This window comes from Abramis brama, assembly GCF_963993115.1.
Source record: "Abramis brama genome assembly, chromosome: 13".
Classification (NCBI taxonomy): domain Eukaryota; kingdom Metazoa; phylum Chordata; class Actinopteri; order Cypriniformes; family Leuciscidae; genus Abramis; species Abramis brama.
The window spans coordinates 24,115,238-24,133,100 of record NC_139975.1 but is presented as its reverse complement, the minus strand read 5'-3'; the positions used below and the strand labels follow the sequence as shown (position 1 = coordinate 24,133,100).

At 37.5% G+C, this 17,863-nt stretch overlaps 1 protein-coding gene across 1 annotated transcript; it reads left to right on the top strand.

Moving 5' to 3' along the window:
* Positions 1-5,333: 5,333 nt before the first annotated feature.
* Positions 5,334-8,631, top strand: drd1a (dopamine receptor D1a). The gene is made up of 2 exons (XM_084133363.1): positions 5,334-5,701; positions 5,803-8,631. Exon 2 carries the CDS (start codon positions 6,213-6,215, stop codon positions 7,314-7,316), a length of 1,104 nt encoding a protein of 367 aa, XP_083989489.1. The 5' UTR covers positions 5,334-5,701; positions 5,803-6,212; the 3' UTR covers positions 7,317-8,631.
* Positions 8,632-17,863: the final 9,232 nt, after the last annotated feature.

Genomic DNA, 17,863 nt, shown 5'->3' with positions numbered 1-17,863 from the left:
ATTTTGTACAGTGTTGTAATAACTTTAAATGATGCATAATTACATGCAAGTAACTTCAAACCAAACCATAATCTAACCCTAAAGCAAGTATATGTTGTTTATTAAAGGGGTGGTTGATTATGATTTCACTTTTCTAACTGTAGTTAGTGTGTAATGTTGCTGTTTGAGCATAAACAACGTCTGCAAAGTTACAATGCTTAAAGTTCAAAGCAAAGGAAGATATTTGCTTTTAAAGAAATTGTTTTTTAAGGACTGCAACAAAAGGCTGGTAGGGACTATGACATTTCTCCCGGGTTAGTGACATCACTAACCCTAAAATTTACATAAACCCCGGGAACACGCAAGCAGTGTTGAGAAGCGAAAGAGTTGCAGTACAGCACATTTGTGAGTCTGCTCAAGCTGTTGCATCTGTCTTTTCACATTCAATACAGTAGGTAACACAAATGCAATAGCATGCCACTCACAGGCATCTTACAACAGTTCCCACACAAGCGATTTTATATATAATCATGATAGAATATGCTAATTGAAGATAGTTAACTCCACATCAGCAACATAAATTAATCAACTAACCATTCAAAAACATATTGTTGCATTCTACATGTTGTCACTTCTTCTTGAGTCTCTCCATCACACATATCATCACATATCATCACTCTCCATATCATCACTGACTCCAGTTTAAGCATAAAAGGCAGAACAGTTTCTGACATTTTAGTGCTTGTCTGTTGGAGCTGCTAACACACACACACACACACACACACACATGCATGCACAGTGCACACACACGCACGCACACACTCACACACACAACCTCTTGAAGCTCCGCCCTCTGGGCCTCTCATTTGCATTAAAAGGGACACACACGAAACGAACTGACCCTCAAAAAGTTGTACAATTTTAACACGCTGTAAAGAATGATCTGTGCAGTATTTTGAGCTAAAACTTCACATACACACTCTGGGGACAACAGAGACTTATTTTTCATATTGTAAAAAGGGCCATTATAATCACCCCTTTTATATTTCTCCAATACCTAAATGTATAATTACACAACTAATGAAACAAATGAAACCTTATTGTAAAGTGTTACTACTTTACTTTTTTCTATGTATTTTATGTAGATACCTTGACCTTCTGTGGTTGACGTTTAACATTTTCTGAAGGATTTGCACCTTGAAGGATTCAAATTTAAGAATCTATTTCAAATATGCTTCCTTACATAACATCACGGTAAAGAATATTGTATTTAGTGTTTAAGGGTAAGATAATGATTCTGCTCAGCAAAGTTGCCTTTCCTGTTTTCTCCTCATTGTCTTTAATGGCTCTTTGAGTCCCAGTATCACTCAGAACTGATGGGATTAGCACACGAATGATTCACTGAGAATCTCACCTTTTGTTCTGCAAATGGCTTTCGGACCCAAATGGCCCTTGGAGCCTTATGCTGATTGAATTAGGATTGGCTAGACCCTCAGTCTAGGGTGTTACCTTAACCTGTATACTCATTTACATGCTTTGTTTGAATTTGTCTCCACCCCCAAAAGTCCCTCCTCCTAAAATGCCTATAAGATACCATGTAAAGTTATGTTAGATTAGATCATGTTGGAAGTTTCTACAGCCGCGTACAGCAGAGTTCTCAATAAAGAATAACTTCTGTTGAACGCGATCCCAACTGTCTCACTGGTTCTTGCTTTGAAGAAAGAAAAACTTTACAACAACCTCCTTATATAGATTTTCTTCATATTTGCTTAAAAATGTTGTATTTTAAAGAGTTTTTTAGCTTGTTTTGTACCCTATCTGTGGAAAGTGTCTTTGCTGATTCATCAAACATTATGTAGACTTCAACATACTGTACATGCACCTTATCTGGACCCTGTCCACAACCACAAAGGGAGTCATCAGCTGCACTGCAATTACTTTATTTATAAACCCCATCTGGTTAGAACTGGACTAGACATGAACATGGACATGGACAAGACAGTATGCACTTACACAATACACTACACATGCTCGTATTTTGTGGGTGTTACTGAACACTGAGAAGCATTCTATAAAAAAATCCATCCATTTCACAAGTAAGTATCTGAACAAGGTTTTTTTGTGCCATCCAGTCACGGTTGAAATTTAAGGTCTATCATGCATAGAAACAGATATTTAATTTCTTACAAGTTGGTACAGTCAAAAACATTGATATCTAAGTACTAAAACATTTGATAAGATGCTATCTTGAGAGTCATTGCGAGGATGAGTGTGGGGAAGAGATTTCTTGTAAACGCTTTACTTTGTTCTCTATGAATATTGTAGAATAATTAATTCATGGTTATTTCTTATTGGTTGGTTATATGTTTGTTGTTTTTTGTTAGGCTGATAGTTTGGCATCAAGGAAGGGGGTGAGGAGGGGGAAGTCCAACTTTTTTTTGACCTTATTGAATTGGTTTATTTATTGAAGGTCGTCATTTGCTATACCAAATAAATTCCCAAGGCAAGAAATCATCAATCTTTCACTTGATGGTAATGATGACTGATTGCAAATGAGTCATGAAGGAGACTCTGTGGCTAAATATAACTATACTTAGATGTGTTGTCAGTCTAACTGCCAGACAATGATGACTGAAAGAATCCACACCAGTGAGTCAATGATTTTGAAAGAAACTGCAAGAGCAGCTGGAGGTTGTGTAAACCCTCAACTGAGGCTTCGGTGACTCCAGACAGATCGTCTCTTTTGAAGCTGTGATTTATGGGCTGCTGGTGGCCAAATCTAAACTCAGATCACTGTGTCTTTGATGATTTTTCAAGTGTCCACATTCATCACTCCAACCCGAGAAACCAGTAGCCATGTCTGAATTGATCTAGATCTGATCTTGAAGCAGGCTGACCTTAATCAGGAAAGAGTCACAGAAGGAAATGATCAGAAAAAAGGTATAGGCACACCTACCTTATATGGTCAGCAAACTCCTTTAGATGGTGTGCCTTTTATACAAGAGGCTTTACCAATCACATTGTTTAACAGTTTAAATATTACTAATTCATAGAGTATTACTAAAATATATTGGGGTTTTTTTTCCGAATAAAGTCTAATAATCAGTATTCAGCAAGCAGAAACTTTACAAACAAAGTCAATTTAAGGCTTTGGTTCTTAGGAAATGGATCCTTTTGGTTTCAGTGATTGACTTGATTATATATACAGTTAAGCAGCATTCATCTGTTACACGCTGTGGAAGATGATGAAAGTTGATGACAGCGATGAGGTCAGTCTAATATCTACTCATGAGTGTCATCATCATCATCATCACAAAAGTTTCTCTCACACAATTCCACTGAACTATGAGCAATTTTCAAGAGCAGACCTATAGTGGAAATAATAATAATAATACATTTTATTTTTTGGCGCCTTTCAAGACACCCAAGGACACCTTACAGAACAAAAATAAACAAGACATTAATACAAGCCCAACGGTAATATCAATAGTAAAGTCTAATAATCAGTATTCAGCAAGCAGAAACTTTACAAACAAAGTCAATTTAAGGCTTTGGTTCTTAGGAAATGGATCCTTTTGGTTTCAGTGATTGACTTGATTATATAAGAAATATAACAATTAAAATTTAAGCATTCAACACATCATGAGTCTACCAGTTAATTTGATAAGGATCAACAACTATAATTGTGCATTTATCCACATAAAAATTGTAAAAGCTTTTAAAATTGATTGACTTGTTATATCACTGTGAGAATGTAGCATCAAGCATTGTCACAATAAAAGGGAAAAAAAGTAACTTCTAAGAAAAAGGATATTTGTTGGTAGAGATAATGTATGATTTTTTTTAAGGAATTGCTGCAGGCATAATATGCTCGTTTCGAGTCTTTCAAAGCACTGCAAGATCAACCAAGTTTTTGCATAGAAAACACACTGAGGAAAGAGGCCACTTTATAGTCCATTATAGATATAATGCATGTCTTTTCTGTTCACAGTTATGTTGCTTTAAAGCAGCACACTTAAGTTGTACAGTTAAGCAGCATTCATCTGTTACACGCTGTGGAAGATGATGAAAGTTGATGACAGCGATGAGGTCAGTCTAATATCTACTCATGAGTGTCATCATCATCATCATCACAAAAGTTTCTCTCACACAATTCCACTGAACTATGAGCAATTTTCAAGAGCAGACCTATAGTGGAAATAATAATAATAATACATTTTATTTTTTGGCGCCTTTCAAGACACCCAAGGACACAACAAAAATAAACAAGACATTAATACAAGCCCAACGGTAATATCAATAGTAAAATCTAAATAATAAGTACAATCTTGATGCTAAAAATTTAATTGGAATGATGAAATTTATGTAGGATAAGCTAATCTAAACAGATGTATTTTAAGTCGTGATTTGATTTGATGGAGAGAGTCCAGTTGGCGAATGTGAAGTGGAAGAGAATTCCAAAGAAATTATAGAGACAGAGGATAAAAATACTCACATTGGACTTTTTACCCTAATGCATTGTGTAGCCACTTCTCTCTTTCCAGTGTGTTTATACATAACTCTTGTCATATTGATCCTTTGTGATAATTTTATTATTAAAGTATTAATAATTTTATTATTAAAAAAGATGTGTATTTTTTCATACTTTTTTTTGTGGAAATTTGATGTCCAGTAGACAGGACATTTGGACATTTGAGCAGTATTTCAAACTACCGTGCCTACACTGCATTGCATATTTAAAATAATACAGTGCAATAATAAATACAATAGGACTAACAATAACAACGTGTAAGCTGCTAATATGGAAAAAATCTATGCATTTTGTAATTTAATTATGAAGCATTGTTTGTTTGTAAAGGACTGAGGATAACAAACAAGTAGCCTAACATCACTGGATGTCATAGAAATGTAAATGCATGTAAGAAACACATTTGCTTAGTATAAGACTCCCCATTAGGTGGCCTCATAGACTTGATTTAGGTTATAGCATCTGGCAAACCAAATATGCGAGTTTTGCAACATTTTCTTTAATTCAGGTAGGCTATCTCCTTAATTTCGCTTAGGTGAAGATTAATGAAAATCTGCAGCACTCAGGTAAATAAAGGAATTAGCAATTCATTCATACAGAAGCCTACTTTAGTGGAAAGCGATAACAACAATAAAGAAACTTAGTCATGTAATTAATAGCCTGACCATAAAGTAAAGATTTAATTAAGATCAAGAATCGTTCAAGCTCGTAATAGGATCGTAATAGGATCGTAATAGAAGCGCATCGCTCACGTGCACTTCACTGTGACTCCACAGTGTTTTTCTTTCTTTCAGCATTGACTCTAGAAACTGGATGACCTACTGTTAGAGTAATTTGTCGAAACCCTCGGGCATCGGACACGACACATCTCGGTGTTAAATGTATTTGTCTTGTCACTCGGCGACGTGGGTCTCACCAATCTCGCCACGCTCGTGCAGCAAGAACACGACGCGCATTCGTCGCGTGGAGCTCATGCTGCTCGGGCATCCTGATGGAATAACACCTGATCTTCGACGGGATGAAGGTGCGTTACAGTCGTTCATCGAGGAGGACGTACACCAAACAAGTTTTCTTTCTAGTTTATTTAAGTGAATCGTTCTTTACGGACACGATGTTTCAAAGAGCAAATTGTGCAACATTTTTCGGATAAATGCAGCTTTAAGCACAAAGAAGCTCTTCTGTATTATCTAACAGGTGAGGATAAGGTGTTTTTCTTAATTATCATAGAGAATATAATAGCTGTTTTGTGTATTTACTCTTGTAATATGAGTTTTGTCCCTTTGTTTGACTAACAGAACTGCAGGAACCGGTTATTGCTCACTGGAATCTAAAACGTCCTCTTATGACATAAGGACTCATACATGATCACACTCAAATATATAAGGGAACACTAAAAAACAATGTGCAGAGTGATTAGATGAACTTATCTGAACAGTTTTGATGGAATCACTGATATACTGATATTATGATATCAACCGGCATGACAGTAAACCTGAACTGAATGACTTTTTTGGCACTTTCCAAACTGGAATGCAGGACAAATCTTTTGTGTAATGGAGCATGAACTGGAAATGTTAACTTTGGTAGGAAAATGTCTTAATTAGAACACACGGTCAACATTACCTGAAGTGTGACAGGTCTTACGGACTCTAAGATGAAGTGTTCGAACAGTTTACGTCTAGTTCTCATGATGCAGTGATCTTTAATGCACAGCATAATGGCAGTGATGGATTTGAACTTGACAACTGTAATTGACAGCGGTTTCATGGAAAGTGACCAGTCCAGGCGGGTTCTGACAGGTTGCTTTCTTTCCATTCTAATCCTCTCCACCCTACTCGGGAACACACTGGTTTGTGCAGCTGTCACAAAATTCCGCCACCTGCGCTCTAAAGTCACAAACTTTTTTGTCATCTCACTGGCGGTGTCAGACCTGCTGGTGGCCATTCTGGTCATGCCCTGGAAGGCTGTGACAGAGGTAGCCGGCTTCTGGCCCTTTGGTGCTTTCTGTGACATTTGGATCGCTTTCGATATCATGTGCTCCACAGCTTCCATCCTGAACCTCTGCGTTATCAGCGTGGACCGATACTGGGCCATTTCCAGCCCGTTCCGCTACGAGAGGAAGATGACTCCCAGGGTGGCCTTTGTGATGATCAGCATTACTTGGACCCTGTCTGTGCTCATCTCCTTCATCCCAGTGCAGCTCAAATGGCACAATGCTCAGCCAGTGAGCTTCCCAGAGGTCAACGCTTCTCACAGGGCTCTGCTGACGGAGAACTGTGACTCCAGCCTCAACCGAACATATGCCATTTCCTCCTCGCTTATCAGCTTCTACATTCCAGTCGCCATCATGATTGTAACGTACACTCAGATTTACAGAATCGCCCAGAAGCAGATCCGACGGATCTCCGCTTTGGAAAGAGCTGCGGAGAACGCCAAGATCCGCCATGACAGCATGGGCGGCAGCTCCAACGTGGAGTCCGAAAGCTCCTTCAAACTGTCCTTCAAAAGGGAGACGAAAGTCTTAAAAACCTTGTCCGTTATAATGGGGGTTTTTGTGTGCTGCTGGTTGCCGTTCTTCATCCTGAACTGCATTGTGCCATTTTGTAAGAGCACTTCGACTGGTCTCCCCTGTATCAGTCCAACAACATTTGATGTTTTTGTCTGGTTCGGATGGGCCAATTCTTCTCTCAACCCCATCATATACGCCTTCAATGCCGACTTTCGCCGAGCTTTTGCCATCCTTTTGGGGTGCCAGAGACTCTGTCCAGGAACCACTAGCATGGAGACACCGAGCCTGAACAAGAATTGAAAAGCAACGCTCAATGTGTGAGCCCATGTCACATCAATGCTTTGCCAAGGAAGGCATAAAAAAGGGGGGAAATGGATTTGGGATTAAGACTCTGGGAAGAGAGCCCTCCTGCTGTGCTGGAGAGCAGAGAAAGCAGTCGCCACGTCCCTTAAGCAAGGCTAATCTCTATAAAAAGCTATTCTTCACCAAAGAATGACGCAAGGGTGGTCTGTGTGTTCCCGGTGTCTATTTTAGACAGTATACTCAACAGATTATTGAATCCACAAGTGACTTGCAGAAATTAGAGAAGCAATGTAAAGAAATATAGATGTTTCTTTGAATGTTTATTTTCATTTGAAAGAAACTGTACAGTAATAATATTTGTGAAGCTAAACAGTGCTGGGCAAACTTTAGTGCAATTCACTGGAACAAATGTTGTGTATTTACTGCAAATGAGTGGAGAATATGGTCTCAATGTATCATTCCATTAATATCTGAAGTATCACTGAATAAATGACCATTTCAGGCATTTGCAATAAAATTCAGTGTAATCTGAATCTAATACATCACTGCTTGATAAATATCTATCTCATCCTCTCCACTCTCATTACATTTCCTTTACATCTGCCTTATTCATGAGACTTTTTTTTCCAAAACAAGAGGGCAGATGGTCAATCATGAGATGGCCATCCCATTATTGCCATAATGAACATGTATATTGTTCTGTGGTACTTGTTTTCTGATTCATTATTAAACTGTGAAAGCTAAACACTACGACTAGCAGAACAGATGGCCATAAAATAAAAATGCAGATGTGGCAGTGTGCTCAGTTACGGTCATCCAGTAATAGATACGTTATTGTTGAGATTGTAATTATTTTCTGAAAGCGTTTGGGGCGTTTGAGGCCCAGTACAAAATAACACTGGATTGTTACTATGTCTGTGGATGTGATGCAATGTGCCATGTGATAATGTAAAAAAATGAAACGTCGAGAATCTCAGAACGTCTGTGGCAAACTGAATGTAATTAATTGTGATGAGTCCAACTATGTGGTCAATTTTATGGTATTTTTGTGGCAGAGATATTTTCATGCTTTCACAACACATAATTTGGTATTTCACAGTACTACATTTGTTGTTGTGGTGTTTAGAGAAAGACACTGATTCAGTCCTTTGGCATTACAATGTTGAAGTAGAATTAAATTATAGGGTAAGACTATAATTTAACACGTCATTAATAAATAAGTACACAGGAACAAATGAGTAACGCACTATTGACATTCAGTAAATACTAACTGACAAAAAACTCTGATTAACAAATTAGTAAGTAATAGTGCTCAGTCAAATGTGGTACTTCATTATTAGTTAAATTAATAACTACTATTTTTTCATACCTCCCAGAGGACTACTAAGAACTATACAGGTTCATAATTCGCATGAATAATGCATAATGTATTATTAATTCTAAAGTGAAAGTCATGGTAACCCACTAGTAATGACTCAAGTGCTACTACATTCTTCAGAAGGAAATTACTAATAATTTGAGCATGATAACTCTCTAGTAATGGCTGAAATCATTGTAAGCTTTTGATGTTTTTGTAAAGTATTGGATAGTAATGACTCAAGTGTTACTACATCTTTCTGAAAGAATTCATTATTTGGATCAGTGTTCTAAAGTGAAAAGCATGATAACTCCCTAATGACCGAAGTCATTAGTAACACTTGAGTCATTACTAGTGGGTTACCATGACCTTCATTTTAGAATGAATTATACATTATGCATTTTTTACATTGATTATGAACCTGTATAACAGTTCTTAGTAGTCCTCTGGGAGGTATGAAAAAAAGTTGTTACTGATTAACTAATGAGCTACCACTAATAGTGAGTGCTATTACTTACTAATTAATCAGAGATTCTTGTTAGTTAATACTAGTTAGTGTTAATAGTGCGTTACTCATTTGTTCCTGTGTAATTATTCATTAATGATGGAACAGTATTCTAAAGTGTTACCAGTTATGGTATTGACTGATGAGAAAGTACATATGTAAAGCAACCATTAGGACTCATGGTGTTAAAGTTCATTTCATTGGCTTTTGGTAAATTAAAGTGTTCATTCTTTCTTTGCGAGCATTGTGTTTGTTAACCTCTTCAAAACATGATCAACTTTACGTCTAGAAAATTCTTGAAATTACATCTCTGGATTCACAATTCCTCAGCACTCACGCTCTTATTTTTCACTTGACGAAACTTGAATTGGAAGCAATAACAGACGGCAGGAACCGTAGCTCTCAACCTCTTAAACTTTCATTGGTTACCGTCATGTGCTTTTTGACACTGTGCAAAGCTGGCATAAATAGAGATAATAAGCTCAGCCTTGGCCCAGAGGAACTGGGGAGTCAAATTGTTTTTTGTTTGCCAGCCTCCGTGAATGTGTAAGAGTCAAGCTTTCACAGCAGGGCTCTCAAAGCTGACATTCCCACTCAACCTCAAATACAACACTCTCATATTAGACACAATAGGAAGCATATTGGATGAGTTATTAAACAGTAGATGCTGTGCTTTTGATCCAGAAACAGCAGTGAGTGAGTCATCACTGTCGTACTACTTTGTGTTTGGACTACGTCAGCTGACAGGAAACAGCGGGGCTGTGCAATTATGTGTAATGAAGAGCATTAATATTGTATAGCATACTTAATAGACATAGGAGTGTATATTCAATTTACCAGGCCCCTATAAATAAAGTCACACAGTGATGTAAAACTATTAAAGCAACCTTTGTTTCTCTCATACAACTATAAAAAGTGGTAACCTTAAATAACTATTTACTTTGAACCCTTACATTTAGTTTGGTCAGCGTAACCTATGTATTTAGGTTGATTCAGGAATGTTAATATTACTTAATATGAACAAACTCAATTATTTTAAAATAGATGTTACCATGAAGCTCCTTCATTCGTTTATGTTGATTTAGTAATAATACAATAACAAATAATAATAAATAGTGAAATAATGCTTTTTACTTGAATAAATCAGTTCATGATGAGATGCTTCATTGGGTACCATCTAAATTAATTGATTTTATTCAAGGCAAAATATAATTAATTAATTAATTAACATTACTGTTAAGTTAAGGTACACCGGACCAAAATAAATGTAATGTTTAGATCAGGTAGAAACGGCACATAAAGAAAACAACTGCAAGTTGCCTTCTCTTTTTTTTTTTTTGCTTTCTTTTTTCTAGGTTTAGGTTTAGGTTGTTTAAACATTGTTTTCAGTGTATTTAATGTTTAGATGTGTAGCCCCAAATAGTATCTGGAGATAAGCTACATTTAAAATGTACTGTCTGAAACAAATGATCAAATCAGTGACTGAAAATAATGCTAGAACGATACTTTTCTCTTGCCTTTAACTATGACTTTAATCAGCTGGTGTCAAGATAGTTTTTAGTGGATGCATGAAGTCAGTTCTCCTCAAGTTCGCACAGGTATCGCAGCAGTGTAACCACAGGTGAAGTTCATCGCATTAACTATGAACAACTGTGATCAACTAACAGTTCACAGCCAGAAAGTTTAAGAATATCTTTTAAAATTAATTTAATCTATTGTTTCAAACCTAACACATTATTTTTTTTCACGTAAAATGTCTTGCTTGAAAAGTGTGTGTGCTTGTTTTCTTACAGAAAACTTCCATTTGTATTTGTTATCTAATGCCAGGACATTCATACATTTTTAAGTGTAACTTAAGTAACTTGTGTGGTCAGTGTAGTAGCCTTTAGAAGTAAAGTTACTGATGACCTCAGAGAGAGAGAGAGAGAGAGAGAGAGAGAGAGAGAGAGAGAGAGAGAGAGAGAGAGAGAACAGAGATGAGGCCCCTTAGAGAGAGAGACGGTCTATACCACAATATTCTGACAATTTTTCAGTTTTGGGCAAATTGTGGGAGAATCATGTCTATGTTTCACCATGTCACTGGGGACTGTCCTATAACAGACATGTCCAGTAAATACGGGTGGGAGAAATTTGAAACACATTGCCTTTGTCCACGCTCTCAGCTGTATGAAAGGAGCGTGATGGAAGTGCAATCAGCCCCTTTAGATTAATTTTATCCCCTCATTTAAAATGTAGGCTGCTACTGTATGTATTACCAGAACTAATGCATTTCTAATAGCTCGCATACAATTGCTGTGACAGATTCATAAGTAAAGGGTCGGAAGCGGTGAGGGACACAGCGGTAATGCGTCTACACATCCACATGTCGACTGACAGAACTGCACGTTTGATGTCAAAGGCTACAGTGACTGCTGTACATGCTTATGTCTTAATGCTACCACGCTGGTGAGTGATGGTTTTGTTTTTGCACAGCCATTTAACCTGTCAGCGATGTTCTGTCACTCAACCTCCAGACCCCTCCCACAACCGTGAGATTCGTAAATTGGAAACAGGCAAATGCCAGCGATCAGCATTATCCAACCTTATTACAAAGTAAAGATGGGTGGGTAGGCTTTTGGGAATGGAAGCAATAACACATTGTACAGCTAAAATAAATCTCAGCAGCCATCAGGCAAACTCTGTATTAATCCATCATAATCCTTGCAGTTCTTTCACATGTCAGGCCCAAATGGTTCATCCACTTTGCCAAAAGAAACCCCTGACTGGGACTTAAGAGTGAGGAGTAAATTCCCCTCCAAAAATGAAAACATGCTCGAGTTGCGTTAAAGAGATTATGCAAAATCAATTGACAAAAGACAAGGGCTGTATAAACTGTGTTGACAACGCCTGAACCTGTGCCAGTGAATTCAGATGAAACTTCACTGCAGGGTAGTCATGCTGTTTCTGATCAGTGTGTATTGCAGTGCCAGTTAGTATAATTTCTTCATTCAAGTAAACTGATTTTTTTTATGAAGATTTTGTTTGTTTAATTGATATTCTATTCAATTTAATTCAATTAAAATTTATTTGTATAGCGCTTTTCACAATACATATTGTTTCAAAGCAGCTTTACAGAAAGTGCATTTCAGAAATGTACATACAAAAAATGTATGTATAACTAAAATACAGTTAGTTAATCATGTATTCATTTAGGGCATAACACATCGCCAGCGTTGAGTCGTCTCTTCACAGGCGTCGAGTCGTCTCTTCACGGGTGTTGGGGCATCTGAAGGTTCCATGAGAGGCTGGATACAAACTGGAGCAGACGAACTCTATTTACCTCGGAACTAGCGTCCCGAGATAACAACAGAAAAGCAGATGGGAAATAATTAGCATAGCTGCAGCTGTTCATAATATTAATGCATTCGATTTGATTCAACTGTAGTATAAAAGGTAAGTATGTGAATGCTTGGCTAAAGAGATGTGTCTTTAATCTAGTTTTAAACTGGGACAGCGAGTCTGAGCCTCGAACAATATCAGGAAGGCCATTCCAGAGTTTAGGAGCTAAATGTGAAAATTCCCTCCCTCCTTTAGTGGACTTAGTGATCTTAAAGAGCGTGATGGATTGTAGGGCGATAGAAGTTCCGTTAAATACCCAGGAGCTAAACCATTTAGGGCTTTATAGGTCATTAGTAATACTTTGTAATTGATACGGAACTTAATAGGTAACCAGTGTTGAGATGATAGAATTGGTGTTATATGATCATATTTTCTTGACCTAGTAAGAACTCTAGCAGCTGCATTTTGGACTAACTGTAGCTTGTTTATTGAGGATGCAGGACAACCAGTTAATAAAGCATTACAGTAATCTAGTCTCGAGGTCATGAATGCATGAACTAACTTTTCTGCATCAGAAACAGATAGCATATTACGTAGCTTAGCAATGTTTCTAAGGTGGAAAAAGGCTGTTTTTGTAACATATGAAATATGATTTTCGAAAGACAAGTTGCGATCTAGTATAACACCCAGGTCTTTTACTGTAGTGGATAAAGTAACAGGACATCCTTCTAAATTAAAGTTGTATTGTAAGAGGTTTTGTGGGCAGTTTTTTGGACCAATAAGTAATACCTCCGTTTTATCTGAATTTAATAGCAGAAAATTACACGTCATCCAGTATTTTATATCTTTAACACACTCTGTCAATTTAGATAATTTAGTGTTTTCATCTGGTCATGATGAAATATATCATCAGCATAACAGTGGAAATTAATACCATGTTTTCTTATAATATTACCAAGTGGCAGCATATATATTGAGAATAGCAGAGGGCCTAACACAGATCCTTGCGGCACTCCATAGTTTACTGACGTTATCTTCGATTTTTTCCCATTTAAATAGACAAAATGGTAGCGGTCTGATAAGTACGATCTAAACCAGCTTAATGCCTGTCCATGAACACCAGTGTAGTTTTGTAGTCGATCTAAGAGTATTTTGTGATCTATAGTGTCGAACGCAGCGCTAAGATCGAGTAAAACTAGTATTGAGATACAGCCTTGGTCAGAAGCTAGAAGTAAATCATTTGTAATTTTAACGAGCACAGTTTCTGAGTTCAAACATTCTAGAGTTCAAACTATGAAAATTATTAAAATACATACATAGAGTGCAAAAGACACACCTTAAAGTCCCCATGAAATCAAAATTGTTTTGGCTTTTAGTATGAATATGTTAGCCTTACTGTTATCTATAAGCTAGTGTGCTCCAAAACAATGATACAAATTAACATTTAGAAGATATAAGCACAAAACTTAGTCTCTCACTTCTTCCAATATGGATCAATGATTTTAATGACATAACTCTGCACTTCAGCTTCTCATCAGATTTTCTGTTCAGTCAAATGCTCTTTAGAATCTAAAGCGTCCCGCCACCTAATAAATAGACGCTGAAGCTGCGGATAAAAACGGTCACTTGTTAAAAAAATGACTATATGGTGGATGGCACGTAGTGCACTATATAGGGGATAGGGAACGATTCAGACAGTGTAAATATTGGGGTGAATGAAGACTGGTTTCACGCTGGTGTCACTGAACTGCGCACACACAGCTCTGGTCCAGAGACATGTTATCACAGAGCGGATCATATGCGAGAGTCAACGCAGACCAGGAAACATATCAGACCCATTTGAAATATGAATTTCACAGAAATTCACAGAATGCTAGATTTTAAAGTGATATGGAGGAGATGGAGAATCTCTTATCACGTGACCTACCAGCGTCAGTTGGGTCGCTTCACTGCCATCACAAATCCTCTTCCGTGGCCTCATGGGATAGTAAAGAGTCCATAGTATGCACACTTAAGTATCTCGCCGGAAGTATCATCCGGGTACTTTTTGCCTACTCTTTTATGAGTACTGTGAATTCAGACATACTTCTTTTGTCACATACTGCTTTCTGCCTACTAGGGAAGTAGCCTATGCGATTTCGGATTTAGCCAGGTTGTCCCATCCTCGAGTCATGAAACACATCATCAGAGAAGATGCCGCTGCAAGAGAGACGGGAAGTTGTTTTGATTAAAGATTACGAGGGCAAATTAATTGAAAATAAAATAAAATAATGATTTGCCCGGATATATCATTTATAATAAAACACTGCAATATAAAAAAAAAAAAAATTGATAACAAGTTGTCAGATTTGTTTTTAATGGTGACTTTAAGGAAAATCAGTAGTAACAATAAATATGATATTTAATTATATAATATGGTTAATGCCTACCATATTCTTAAAATATCACTATGAAGATGGCGATTATCTCTAAACTTAATACATGATATTGACCATTTGATTCATGTCAACACGTGGAAAAGTCAGCCAGCCATTTAGGCTTACTATCACGTCAATTATATGCCTTTAGACAGGGTTTTTTTTTATTTTTTATTATCCCAAATAGGCTACCATACTTTTACAGCAGCCTACTTATTCTTCAGTTATTGAAAGAATTGTATTGGTTTGAAAATGTTTTTTGGTTATTTTAACTATTCTTATTCCTACATTAATCTATAACATTTTTAAAAACATTAAAATCGACATTAAAATATGCAGGCTACCTATAGACCCGCAATGGCGTCAAGGATCAGACAAATTTTCACCTGCATGTTGAATGCATATGTTTGTGCTGCGGTGAGTTTTTGGGCCATCTTGTGGTTAAGGGAAAATCAAAAGAAAACCCCAAATGCCTCTTATTTTGTGACTTGAAGCAAACCAACCAACAAGATGTGCTATACACACATTCCGGGGCAGTCCCGTGAAGCCATCATGTGACATATATAGCCGATATCCCCGAGAATCCCCACTCATTCATTTGTGTGTTATTCTGAACGGATCCGATACACTCGTGGTTTATTTCTCCGTCTGCCCGGATTCGCAACGGTAGTTATTTTTTCTTATTTTAGTGTTTGTAGAACAAGTCATAAAATCCATGCAAACGGTTTAAGTTTTTTAACATGCCTTATGATGCATATTTGATATGATTTGTTTGTGCCAGCAACATGTTGTGAGAGTGAATGAAGCCAGGCATAATGGATGTAGGCCTACGCTGTAAAAAAATATATTTGATCAATAAGTTATGACAACATATGCTTTTACATTGCTTTAACTCATCTAAGTTTAGCAATTATCCACTTTTTTATGTTATAGAACAGAAGTCCGTTTAATGTGAAGTGAAATTTAAGTCGAAACGACCTAAATATCCGAATTATTTGTACCTACCTAATAATTGAAGGCAGCAACTTTTTTTTTTTTTTTTTTTTTTTTTACAGTGTAATGTAAATTAGAGCTTGATGGTTTGGTCTTTCAAAAATAGGAATGCCCATTGAAGGACAGAGTCTGGGGAAGCTGTGTCATGTTTGAATGGATGCAATGCTAATGCACTGCCCTGTAGGCCTGTTTTTGAAGTGCGGCCTGTCCAATCTGACTAATCTCATCACATCACTGCCATTGGCGGACAGATGCCCTCTATCAACAAAACAAGACTCCCGCCTCGCACTGAGAGGATGAGAGACTGAAGGACTTAAGTGGATGAAAGTGAGGGAGAAAATTTGTTTCTTTGCATTCCCCCTAGAAAAAAAAAACACGAACGCCTTGGCAACATATGAAGAATACAACATCTCAGTGGTGAATGGTGCTAATTTACAGATTGTGAAAGACAACGTTACCTCTGGTGCGGTTTGGATGCCGTTCAAAGGCGCGGGGCACAATCAAGCATGAGATTCCTGCTTGCTGCCAACAATTAGACCTTCAACAAGGGTTTCCAGCTCTCCAACGATGCTGCCAAGCTTCCTGTGCGTCGGATTCACCTTAGAGAGCACCTGAATTCCACAGCTGCATGAGTCATACACAACAAAACATTGATTATAAAGGAACAGAAAAATATAGCTGATCAAGAAAGACACCATATGCGTATAGAGTTAAACAATACATACGCTTTCAGGAAAATAAAAGGTACAACAGCTGTCACCTTTTCAAAGGTATCATTTTGTTTCTTTTAGGGACCCTTTTAGTACAAAAGTGTACGTTTTGAAAAGGTACCGCCCCAGTGACAGCTTTTGTACCTTTTTTGTGTACAAGAAAATATAAAGCTGAGGTTTGAATCTGGCCTCACCAAAGGAAGACAAACGTTTCAGCATTCAACAAAACAGCCTTAAATAATATTGCCCCGGTGCCCACATTGAAGTAGAAATTCCAGATTCACAATAGAATCAGCAAATAGCAGGCTAAATATGGCCCTGTTTGAAAAATGCGTGTGTCAAATGGGTTCCTGGGAGCCAGCCGACCCCCTCTGAAAAGGAAGAGTCAAATAAACTCGGCTGCAGCTGTGTAGGGATTTTTGCATCCTGAATATTTTATATACAGTGAAATCCAGAAAATGAACAACAAGGGCTTTTAGTCTTCCTCAGTTTTCCCACTGTGGCGAGCAGGACGAGGCCGAGGGCCATGAGAGAGCGGCGCGAGGCCGGTGGCGTGATTAATGATGAGCGACACCTGCGCGACGCACCGGCCTCTCTCGATCTCCACTATCATTTCAGTTTTGACATAAACGAATAAACTTAATGTGATGCATATCGCGATTCACTCAAAAATAAATGAATAAAATAATGACTGTTTATTGTTAACTGTTTGCAGCTATTAGGTTTTATTTAAATGCAAAATGCATTTATTCAAATTGTTGAACGTACACTATGTAACTTTTGACCCTCTCGTCTCACGGTTAAAAAACAAAACTGCATGCATTTTGTGGCAGAACATTGTTTTGGTTGTGCTTCGAATCTGTGCGGATGAATATGGCTATTCTACTGCTCTTAAAACATTCACTACTAGGCTTAAGAGGTATAACTAGATTAGATGGAAAGGATCTCAAGCTGACTAGCTGAAGACGTTACTGTAGCTTTACCCATTAATAGACACAGTACTTCCTTGAAAATAAATTCCAGCACAGCGCTAAAACAACCATAATGAAATGACCCTTCACAATAGATAATGTTTTACAATGAACTCTGTTAGAGAGCTACATATGCAATTTATCTTGCAAAATACCTTCCCCACCTGCCAGCAGACTCTCCTCTGTTCTGCCATTTTTAAAACGAGTGATTCCCCTGAGGTTCAAGATTTAGTGTGTTTCATGTCAACCTTTCTCACTCGTTGTGACAACTAA

Coding starts and splice junctions, on each gene's coding strand:
- drd1a (XM_084133363.1), top strand. CDS start 6,213: ATGCACAGCATAATGGCAGTGATGGATTTGAACTTGACAACTGTAATT.